A 12,428-nucleotide genomic window follows, 5' to 3' on the forward strand; every position below is an offset into this window, starting at 1 on the left:
GAAACACCAATGTATGTGGTGTTTAGGGCTCGGCAATATGACCAAAAAACTCATATCTCGATATGCCTAAAAAAATGGCGATATATGATATGATGTGATATTATGAAAACCATAACAAAATCATATTGTCAAAGTATTAGTGTTTATTTTTAACAAAAGAACATGCCGCATTATCTAACTGTATTTTTCAAACTGTATGTCTAAGAAATAGTGATGTCCCTGATCCCGATACGAGCCCTTAAATTTTGTCCCGATCTTATACTTAGATTTTCCTAGATAGTACTGTTCCACAGTGCACACTTCAAGTAAAACTCGCATTAAGTAACAAACCGCCTGCATCCAAGCTGCTGCTTATTTTTTTATTTTTTTTTATAACAAAGTAAACAAATGGTGTCTTCATAAACCATTCATATCCATCCATCCATTATCTGTAAGCGCTTATCCAATTCAGGGTCGCGGTGGGTCCACAGCCTACCTGGAATCATTGGGCGCAAGGCAGGGAATACACCCTGGAGGGGACGCCAGTCCTTCACAGGACAACCGTTCATATACATAATTTAATATTATTTTTAATCTCATATGAAATGATCTAATGTGATTTTTATGTATAAAGAACTACAAAAAGTCAGTCTGTTTATTGCCGTCACAGATGAGTTGAGCGAAAAATTAAATGTATTATCTTTGAGACACGGTGCTAAAATAAGAATTGTATTTATTTTATTTATTTTTTCAAGCACTGACCTGTTTCTCTCAGCACCAACAAACCCCTGTAGGTGGGACTGTGACTCCATTGGCTGCAGCACTAATGGATGGACAGCTAAGTCTGGCTGCTGATTGGCTAAATAAAAGTGATGTCCAATGAGAAGTGCACCCTCTGAGCTGTGGAGTTTTTTTTTTTTTTTTTTTTTTTTTGGTATTAAAGCTTCGCCACTGGTTGTGTTTTTGTCCTTTGTTGACTTACAGTTATTAGAGAGGTAGACCTGAGTGCACGTGATAAATGTGCTGAGAACTGCTCTGACAAGTGTACTATTTTTGACCTTAAGGTGGTAGTGGTGGTATTTACAGCAGCAGGTTTAGAGAGCATCACCAAAATGTCATGCCATTGTTTTTCACTATACACATTTCTCTCTCTCTCTCTCTCTCTCTCTCTCTCTCTCCCTTTCTCTCTCTAACCTCATCTCAGGACTCACGGTTCTGCAGAAGGTTCTGGACACTGCAGCCGAACGGAACTGGCTAGTGACCTCAGTCAATGTGGAGACCATGACCGAGGCGTCCTTCCTCAAAGTCTTTCAGGATCTGGACAAGAGAAAGGAGGGTCAGATCATCATCGACTGTGAGCTGGAGCGCCTCATGTCTATCCTGAAGAAGGTAAGCAGTCCATGCACCGAAAATGATCAGGAGCATTTAGAACAGTCAAGTTTCCCGTTCCACGTTGAACAGTGCAGCAGATGTTTTCTGGAACTTAAACTTTTTACTAGAATTTTTTCATTCTACCTTAAAAGGTGCAGTAGTTAAAATGTCAGACTTGGTCGTTGGAATGCCCTGTGAAGGACTGGCGCCCCCTCCAGGGTGTGTTCCTGCCTTGCGCCCAATGATTCTGGGTAGGCTCCGGACCCACCGTGACCCTGAACTGGACAAGGGTCACAGACAATGAATGAATGGTTGATGGAATTTTAGTGCTACACCTTTTAAGGTGGAATGTTTACCAGACTGCATCTCCTGTGCTATTTAAGGTGGAAAGGCACCAACATTATTTTGACCGGAATGACCCAAGAATACATCATCTGTTGTATACAACATGAATATGATACAGTATCTGCTTCAACACGTAGGATTTCATGGCACCAGAATGTAACTGCTGCACCATTTAAGGTGGATAGAGGAACATTTCTCAACCTTTGTAGCAAAGGAATTGTTATAAACAATATGTTTTTAATTATACTTCGTTTATTTGGTCTGTGTCATGAATTTTTAATTTTTTTTAGTTTTGTTTTGGCTCAGAATTTTCACTTCAGTGCATCACTAGTAAGCAGCCCTTCTTCTTGGGCAAGGATTCTGCTCTCGATGTAATTGCATGGTGGCTGCAGTGCTCTCCTCTTCTCACAACTCATCTGGTAAAGGTCACATCCTAAAAATCCTGGCTGTGTTCTCTAAGGGACAGTTCTCTCACGTTAGTGACCCGCCGCCCGTGCCGAGTGGCAGGAAATATCTCTCCTGCACCGGCAGGCCCTGGTGACTCAACTTTTAAATGCAGTCCAGAGCATTTAGACAGAGCCTGTGTCTGTGGTTATCATTGAGGACAGACTGCTCACTCACACAAAGCATCAAGGACAGAGGGAGATAAATAACATGCCAACATTCAGAGCTGGTGGCAGCCGTGTGGCATTCTCCTCCTCTATGCATCGCCTCAGGAAAAAGGAGGGAGCTTCCCTCAATCCTAGTTTCTCTAGGTCTGTCGTCAAGTACATACCTGACAATTGCTATAGACTTATTAATACAAGTTGAAGAGTTCAGGCAAAAGTCTCAGATTTTAATATTCTAGAGCTGGGACAAAGTATCCAAATATGATCATATTAATTTATTAATGTTTTCTAATTTAGTTTAAATCTCAAGCCTGTGAAATGCTTTTAATTTTAAGATGTCAGTAACATTAGCTTTTTAAGCGAATAAGAATGTGTACATCTGTGGGATCTGCTTCTTTAAATACAGTACTCGTCTCTCCACTTTCGTCTGTGACTCTGAGTGTGATCACTTGCCTCAGTTTGGTTATTGATGACCCAATATTTTCAGTTAAACTTGCATTGCATCGGTTTGTGGTGATTTTCTGAGTTCTCCCAGTTATCATCCATCACAGTGTTCGGCAGCAGTCTACCGCACTGGCCATTTTTTCTTGTGATAGTGTTTTCTTTTGCTTTGTTTTTATTTATCTTCTCCTCTAGCTGGGTTGTTTAAGGAGAGTTCTTTGTGTGGTTACACAACAGCAGCTGCCTTTGTGAGTAAGTTTTTAAAGACGTTTCTAAAGTAGAGGGCACACCAGTCCAATGAGGTCATTTTAGGAAGACTTCAGATTTTCAGCTCTTTTCGTCCAGTGTTTGTGTGTGTGTGTGTGTGAGAGAGAGAGAGAGTGTTTATCACATGAAGAGGGCATTTTGGGTCCCAGTTATTTATTTTCCCAGCCTGGAGCTGGCCTGGAGGGGCTGTTTTCGGGGGTCAGTGTCAATAACTAATGCCACTGTCTGTCACAGCCACAAGCGAACGTCTGTTCACTGCTTCAGATTAAATGCAACAATGTGCTGGAGCTGACACAGGAACTGCACACATGCTTATTAATGCTTATTACCACACACACACACACACAAAATAACCCACAAACTCATACATGTCTTCATCTGGACAAACAAAAATAGGACACACATTTAACACCCCCCCCCCCCCGCCCCCAATTCATTAACACTAAGAATATTAGCAAACATTAATTTAAATTTTCCAGTCTTTTGTTTTCTCTGTTGCCACTTTAAATTTTGTGAATCTCAAAACTAGTGATTGACAGTTGTTCTTTTAATAAAACCTGTCCCCTTTCAAAGACACACTAACATTCACAATGAAGCTACCCACACAGAACTCATCCCATGTGCACTTTTTTCAGATAGATCCTTCTGATAAGACTTTAATAGCTAGGATCTGTTCATTTTTTAGTGTAATTTAGATTAAGACCATCAATGTTTTTACTGTAATTTTCACCCAAATTACAAATCCATTTTCCAGAAAAGTTGGGAGTTTTAATAAAATGCAGTAATATACAAAAATCTGTTATATGTAAATATTCTTGAACATTTATATAATTGTAAACAGTACAAAGATTTCCATTGTTTTCACTGACCAAACTAATTATAATATGTAAATTTAAATATATTTAGAATATTATGCCCGCAACACACTCCAAGTTACACTTTTTACTCATTTGGGAACTGAGGACACTAATTGTTGATATTTGCTACATTGAATTTTGCCCAAATATCTGCGTTACACAAGACTTCAGTTACACTATTAGAAACAGACCTGGACTGTAGGCAAACAAGTCAAGCATAGGCTTTTCTCTTTCTTCTTCCTTTAATACAGTCACCACCACCATCTTAGGTGATACATACAGTCTATCGTATGAAAAGAAGCAACATACAGTGTAACAGCAGGTACAGCAGTGGTGTTAAAGTCCAGTTGTGTTCAATACATTCAAGGTACATTACATTCTCTTCTCCAGAGGTGAATATTTGTTAGATTTCATTATAGAACAGTGTATACAATTGAGTGTGTGAAATACATTTATAACAATAAGTTTCAATTACATTCCCTAATTAAAGGTAATAAATATGTACTCTGGAGGTTACCACCACAGTGACAGTTTTTCTGAGAGGGTACAGGTGATAATTTAAATGTACACTACAGAATTAATTAACCATTTGCAAACACCATTGTAATCATGTGAGTGTTTGTGTCTTGCCTGTGTGTGTGTTGGGTAAAGAGTAGAACTCATTGGTGTAGAAATGTAATGAACATAGTGGAGGTTTGAACCAAGTTCTGTGGTCTGGTTTTTGATAAAAACACTTACTGATTATCAAGTTCTTCAAATGATTGATATGAATAATTTCCTGTGATTTTCAAATTATTAATATATGCATTTTAGTACAATATTTAAGCACATCAGCATTGACGGCAGTACGTGTTTAAAATCCCAATAAAAAAACTTCAGCCCACTGCCCCATTGACCCCTAGAGACGCTGAGCGTCCGATGGGCGGGACAAAGCCCAGCATTTATCCAATGACTCGTCTCGTTTCGCTGCTTCGCTATTGAACTCTGTGTACGCTCAGCGTCCACTGTTTAAAGCACTGTGAAGCTGCGGGAATGATTGAGAGGAAAGCCGCGTCTTTACCAGTGATAAGAAGCTGATTCTGAACAAAAGTTGAGCGCGTTGTAGTGCATATTTATTCAATGACATGTACACACAACAGAATATATTTGATCACTTATATTTTTTTTAACATTTTAGGGGAAGCTGAGCTTCTCTTGCAGTCTTAGAGCAATCACAGCTGACACCTATATACAAGGACAGATGTTGACTTTTGCATCTTTCACTGGTTGTAGTCTGAATGGTCCATTTATCTTTGGCACAGAGATGTTGGCCCAACATCTGCTATTTCAAAAACAAGCTGAAACTTGGAGTCATCTGATCACAGCCCACGTTCACACTGTCTTTCAGACTGTTTGAGAGAAGCTTGAGTCTAGAACTCTTTAGCATTTCTACATATAGCTGATGTATGGCTTTCTCTTTGCATAACAGTATCAGACTGCTTTTCTTAAAGCAGCAGCAGACTGGGTTAGGTGACGGCTCTTTTCTTAGATACTCCTGAACCAGTGTGACTATATTCATAAAAGTACTATGACGGATTCTCAGTCATTGAAGGTTGGACGTCACACACTTTAAGCAGTGGTTTCCATCCTAGCCCCATACAGATTGAGATTTCCCTGATTTCCCTGAATCTTTACACAATAAATGGTGAAAAACTTGAATTCTTTGCAATCTTGTGTTAAGAATTTGTCTTTTTAAACTGTTTGACAGTTCTTTCACAAATGTTGGCACAAAGTGGTGACTCACAACCTTTCACTGCTTTAAAATACTAAGCCTTTCCTGGACGCTCCTTTAATAATTTTAATATTTATCTACTAATTTTTGAATTTTTCAAAAGAAGGATGAATATTCTATAAACATTTCACTCTTATTTTGCTCTTGTCCCAAAGATTTTAGAGTGTGCTGCACATGTCAGATTTTACATTTTTTTAAATATTTACTGAGCAGTGAAAACATTGGATATCATTTCTTTCCACTTTTTTTTTGGTATTGGTTCATGAGAGACTCTTTTCTTTATTAAAATGTACAAGAAATCCCAACAATTCCAGAAATGGAGTTTATATTTCCTCTGCATTTATATTTTTTTAATGTAGGCTCCTAAACAGATATTAAGAAAACTGCTTGGGTCTTAGAATTTATCTCATTAATAATTAGCTAGCATTTTTTGGAGTTACCAAAAACAAAAGCTATTACCAAAATATGACTCACAAGATATAACATTGAGCTTTTAGTTTAAAAAAAAAACATGTTTAAAAACATCAGGAGCATTTTTTCTAGTTCTGTCAACAAAGGTTGGCTGTTTTTTCCTGCTTTCTGACATAAAGATATTTATCTTGAAAATATCAGAAGACAGAATGGAGAAAGGGGCTTTACCAGATGTTAATGAGAGAGAGAGAGAGAGAGAGAGAGAGAGAGAGAGAGAGAGAGAGCTGAAGTAGGGCAGATTGAAAGATTAGGAGTGTTAATGTGTTCCTCCTCCGTCTGAGAATGACTCACTGTTTTCAGCTCTGTATCTCTCTCTGTAAAACACAGGCTTTGTTAGCACTCATGTTTCTCTCCAACTCACCACTAAGATCTCAGCAATCATTACAGTAGTGCTCTGTCATAACAGAAGTCAGAAGTTTAAAACAAAACATGCCTCATAGCAACAAGCAATTTGCATTACATTTCATTTACAATTTCCATTCTGCACTAACAGCCGCACCTGTCACAATTTAAAACTTCCACTCAAGAGTTATTGTCACCATTATTATAAAATAATAGTGAATATCCATTCATTTTGCATTCATCTGTTAAAGGACAAGCCTAAATCAATCAAATATGCTCATCAGCCATCTGCTGCCTGTCTGGCTCCATGACGTTTCCTTCTCTGTGACAATCAAAACAATTATTTGCATCCCAAAGCCACACGTCCCTTTCATCCCTTGTAACTAGTTGTGTGTGTGTTTTTGAACTTGTGTATTGTATTTCTGTCAGTTTCTTTCTTTGGTTATTGCTATTAAAGGGTCATTGCTCACTTATTTGTTGATCAGTGTTGCTCTGTGATAACACCAGCTTATAATCCAGGTCTCCTCCTGTGTTGACAAAAAAGGTCACTGGGTAAAATAATCAGTCAGGAACTAAGGCATTGGACGGAGAACGAAAACAAATGGGTTCAAAAGCAACAGAGTATGTTAATGTTTATGGAAATGTAGGCTTTTTCCCAGTGCTGTGTGTTTGAGAGCAATTCTGTAGACTTAGTTTGAGCAAATGATTTAGAAGTAATAGATGCTGTGAAGACTGTTCTGTGCTGGTCAAATATAACAGTGTAATTATACATTTAATTATATCAGACATTAGGCAGTGGATTGTGTTCTGTATTAGCAGCTTTGCAATGTTTTCTGTTTGTTTTGACATAATGAAATAACAGCAAAAAGGCAAAATAAAGAATGGATTTTACTTGCTTAAATATACATACAAACAAATTCTCTGCTCCTTCAGAAACCCATAAGTGAGAAATAAATATGTCTGAATTAAAGAGAATTCATTTATTTATTTATTTATTTTGTGGTGTTGTTTGTTTGTTTGTTTGCTTTTTGCTGGTGATTAATAAAACTTTTTAAAGCTTTATAGCTTTATTTAATTTATTTGAATTTTAACTGTTTATTTATTTATTTTAATAGCTTCCTTAAATGTTTTATTAGAATACAGAATCGAGGACCTAGGCTTAAGCAGTGGTTTCATTGATTGTTTTACATTGTACAGTTGTTAATGGCTTTTGTTAATTGCTCTTAACTGCTATTAACTGCCTGTAATGAGTACTTTTTCACAAGGCTTTGTCTTTGTTCTCTTCTAGATTGTGGAACTGGGAAAGAATGTGAAGAGCTACCACTACATATTGGCAAATCTGGTGAGTGGTGAATGAAAGGCATTGAGCTCATTAGCGAGAACACAAGACAAACAACAACAATAAAAAACACCTGGGAGGAATTGCTGGGCGGAGCTAAACTGAGCTACGGGGTGTGGCAACAGGGAAGAGCTAGAGAATCAAGACTGAACTAAACAAAAACACATGGTCGGGATACTAGACTAGAAAATGGCTTGAACGGGAGGGATCAGTAACAGAGAGAGAGGAAGGGAAAGAAAAGGGGGAGAAGATACTGCTGAGTCTTGGTCTGAAGTTACCCACAAATATGACAGTGGAATGGCAAATTGATTTAAATTGAAACAACAATAATTACAGCATTAATATGTGGATGCCAGCCTGTGGATGGCACACTGCTGGGGATTTTAAATGAGTGTAGACTGGCCAGTTTGTTAGATGTAATTGTAAATGATAAACGATACAGCTTGCGAAGCAATAAGAAAGATTTGCAAGCGGCTGCTATTTTCATAATGGCTGAATTTTTACGAAGCCAGGATTACTCAAATGTCCTGGCTTGCCAAACTCAGTTTCTGCTCATTCCCTGTCTGTATGCGTGTGTGTGTGTGATATACATCAGCGGTCTTCAAACCGTAGCATCCAAGTTCCAGGCTGGGATTTTAAAATGGCCAGCCCCTACGACACTACACCTGGCCGGTCAGGTACATTTGCACATCTGCAGTTAGAGTCACACCAGCCTGGTCTGGAACGTGGATCCAAGATCCAGATTTGAAGATCTTTAACGGGTCCCCAGAATGTAACTCTTTAGATTTTAAAGCGTAGATGAATTTTAAAGAGTAATTAAACATGTAAGATTTAGGGTTAATTTTAGAGTTAAGCAAATAGCACTTAATGTAAGTCTTCACAAATTGCATAAAAGTCTATGTAGATGCTTCAGTAAAGTATTGGGGTTGAGTGCATCTTAAACTGAATAAACAAATGTCTGAAAGTAGGAAAGAAAAAGAGAATGAAAAAAAACTGTGTATAATCCTGGAAATACATGCAAACAAGCTTGGGTTTCTATGTGTGTGTTTGTGTGTGAGTTTGTGTGTGTGCCTGTTTGACCGGATGCTCATATGAAAAGCTTCTCCTATGCGTCTAAGAGCCTTACAGGTGACGGATGGTTGCTATAGCAACATCTCCGGCTCACTGCACCACATTTACTGGGACGCGAAGCGGAAAAAGACTCCATCTATCCATCCACTCAGTGGAGAGATACAGGTGCCTGCTGGAGCAGGTACATTAGCGAGTGGTGGGGGCTGGAATGGGAGAGGTTTTAGGTGTTCATGCCACTTCTCAACTTTAAAACTGCATTGAGGGGAAGCTGACCTAAAAGTAAATGTCAGAATGCCCGTGTAATGGATAAACAAGCATCCAGCATCATTCAATTTCTGTGCTCTGAGTGTGTAACTGATTGGTCCGACTTAACAATTTAAGACCTCCACTCTCGCAAACAATGTTTCCTTAACACTTAGGATGTTTTTTTACTTCCTAAAAGCGTTTCAAAGAATAGTGGGATAGAGAATACATTTGTATTATTTTTAGGGTTCACAACCATGGTTAACTCACCATTTGCTGTTCTCCACTCTCCATGCTTGAAACTGGTCTAATGTGTTTATGAAGCCCCAGTATCAGTAAATGGGTTAAAAAAACAAAGTGTTTAGGTCCGGTATGCTAGGCTTTCTTTCTCTCTGCTCACGGCAAAGGTAAACAAACCAGAGAGAACAGCGTTTCCCCACAATCTCAGACGCCCCCTTTATTGTGCATCCGTTGTGGTTACTGATGGTCATTTGCACACACACATAGCTTATGTATTCTCCAGAGAAATCCATGAAATGAAATAGAATGTTTTGATGCAGCTGCACAAGATCAGCCAGGTCAGTGCCAATTGTACACTTAAAAGGTATAACACATCCATTTTAGACAGCGGTTGTCTGAAGTGATGGAGCTCCATCAAATACATCTGGGAGATGTTGGAGTGGTGTTTGTGATCTTGTGACTAACACCATTACCTAAATCTCACACATGTCAATGTAGCTGAATGCGATGAAATGTTTCAGGACCTTGTGTACAGCTTTCATCTATCAGAGTAAGGAATGTATCTGCCACTATAATTTTTCACATATTTCACATGAATATTTAACGTTAAAGTTTAGGCTAGTGTGGAAAAATGGGCAGATGATGCAAATAAGTGAAATTTTCAGCAATTTTCTTGAGGGGGGAAGGGGAGGGGGGAACGAAAACATTGTAGCTGGAAAATCATGCTGAAAACATAGCTGCTTACCACATATCTGTGTCTGCAAGGGGTGAGAGAATCCAAGGGATCCTCCAATGTAGTGCAGATTAACACACCGCACAATAACAAGGCACAAAGTTCAGTGTGTCTGGTTAAATACGAGGCTCTAAAGTGTGGCACCTGAATTGTGTTGACATTTCAAACGAATGTAAAGTTATTCAGGACTAGAGGCTTGCATGTCGCGACTCTTTTGGCCTGTGGATGTTGTAATGTTGTGACCTGGTTGCCCAGCGTCTAGACAGGAAACCCAGAGCCCTCTTAAGAGCCACTTTTCTGTGTTTTGCTGATGTCTGTTGGCCTTAGGCACAGTTTGAGTTAGAATGGGAGAGATCTTAGGTCAGCCAAAGCCAAGGCGATGACGAAGGCTTGTTGAGGCAGAGTGCGATATTGAACTGCTTTGTTCTAGTCTTGTTCTAGTCTTTGCCAATACTACCCATTAGCTAAGACTCCTACAGTCACATGATGCTACCAAGCTGGGATGGTGAAATGTAGCACAGGCATCCTTAAAGACACATGGAACCCGCAACAGATTATTTTAAATTAGCACCATTTTAAGATTTTTTTTAATTTCATTCATTCATGTTATATGTTATTTTACAAATTTGTGTAAAAAATGTGTGGATTAATATGGCTCTTTCCACTGCATGGTACATTCTCTACTCGACTTACTGCTGTTTTCTTTCTTTTTTTTTTTGTCCATATTGCAAATTTGGTACTTGGTCCCTGGGAATTGGTACCTTTTTAGTACCTGCTAGCTCATGGTTCCAAGTGAGCAGAGTAATAATAATTCATTCATTCATTCATTATTTGTAATCACTTATCCAGCTCAGAGTCACAGTGGGTCTGGAGCCTACCCAGAATCATTGGGTGCCAGGCAAGAACACACCCTGGAGGGGGCGCCAATCCTTAATAGGGAGACACACACAAATTCACTCACACCTACGGACACCTTTTTGAGTCACCAAACCACCTACTAACGTGTTTTTAGACCATGGGAGGAAACTGGAGCACCCGGAGGAAACCCACACAGACACAGGGAGAACACACCACACTCTCACAGACAGTCACCCAAAGGAAACCCACGCAGTCACAGGGAGAACACACCACACTCCTCACAGACAGTCACCCGGAGGAAACCCACGCAGACACAGGGAGAACACACCACACTCCTCACAGACAGTCAACCGGAGAAAACCCAAACAGACACAGGGAGAACACACCACACTCCTCACAGACAGTCAACCAGAGAAAACCCAAACAGACACAGGGAGAACACACCAAACTCTTCACAGACAGTCACACAGAGGAAACCCACGCAGACACAGGGAGAACACATCACACTCTTCACAGACAGTCACACAGAAAACCCACGCAGACACAAAGAGAACACACCAAACTCTTCACAGACAGTCACAAACAGCGGGACATAATAATAATAATTATACATTTTATTTATCATGCTTTTCAAGATAATCAAAGATGCTTTTAATAGGGACTAAATGGTGATATGTCAATTTCCAAAGTGCTGACTTGCCAGATAGACTGGTCAGTAATGATAAAATACAGCCCGCACTAGCCATTTGTAAAATATCCAAGCTGCTGCAGAAATCCCATTTGTTATCTGACAGTCAACAGCAGCGCTTAAAATTATGCCATAGTCTTTTGAAGAGGTACAACATTTTTTTTTGGATTGGTGGCTGAGGAAAAGCTCCAGCGAGAGCTGGACAAAGATTAGAAAAATACGCTACTGCTGTGTTCAGTTCCCACCAAAAAACCAACAAAAACAGTACAGTGTAAAAGTGCCATGTACAATGTATTTAATTGTCATGACGACCCCCCTCTTCCATGATTGTTGTTGTCAGAAACTCCCAGTTGTGACCTATACACTAATACTATACAGAATTGTACAGATTGTGGTGTCCCTCGTTACTATACTCAAAAATCAACTGGTTCTAGGTATACATTATGGATTTCTTAATATACTCATGTTTGACACTTGTAACTAAACTTTTATGTATTACATATTCAAATGCTAATTAGAATTGGTGTTAAAGGCACAATTAGGCCATAGCCTCTGAATCTGAGCTGCACCCTTTACTGGATGCATTGGAGAACATCCATGTCATAAAGACTGCATGGATGTATGTGGGCAGCGTTGGTTACATATTCATTTTTGTGTGTAAAGGAAACATAAATGAGCCTTTACGGATGTTCTCATTCATTGTCCAGAATTGTAGTGGGTGCCCGGGATGAGGGAGGTCTTTCCTACTCACACAGAGAGCACAAGGACAACTGTGGCATAACCGAGGATCAAACCCACAGTTTC

General features: G+C 39.2%; 1 protein-coding gene across 2 annotated transcripts in view; it reads left to right on the plus strand.

Moving 5' to 3' along the window:
* Positions 1-12,428, plus strand: part of gria1a (glutamate receptor, ionotropic, AMPA 1a) — a 119,691-nt gene that overhangs the window by 47,424 nt on the left and 59,839 nt on the right. For both annotated transcript variants that reach the window (XM_066649998.1, XM_066649999.1), the window contains exons 4-5: positions 1,184-1,368; positions 7,741-7,794. In XM_066649998.1, the coding sequence (XP_066506095.1) occupies positions 1,184-1,368; positions 7,741-7,794 (239 nt within the window). The remainder of the gene's footprint in view (positions 1-1,183; positions 1,369-7,740; positions 7,795-12,428) is intronic.

The sequence above is a fragment of the Hoplias malabaricus genome, chromosome 17 (assembly GCF_029633855.1).
Source record: "Hoplias malabaricus isolate fHopMal1 chromosome 17, fHopMal1.hap1, whole genome shotgun sequence".
Classification (NCBI taxonomy): Eukaryota; Metazoa; Chordata; class Actinopteri; order Characiformes; family Erythrinidae; genus Hoplias; species Hoplias malabaricus.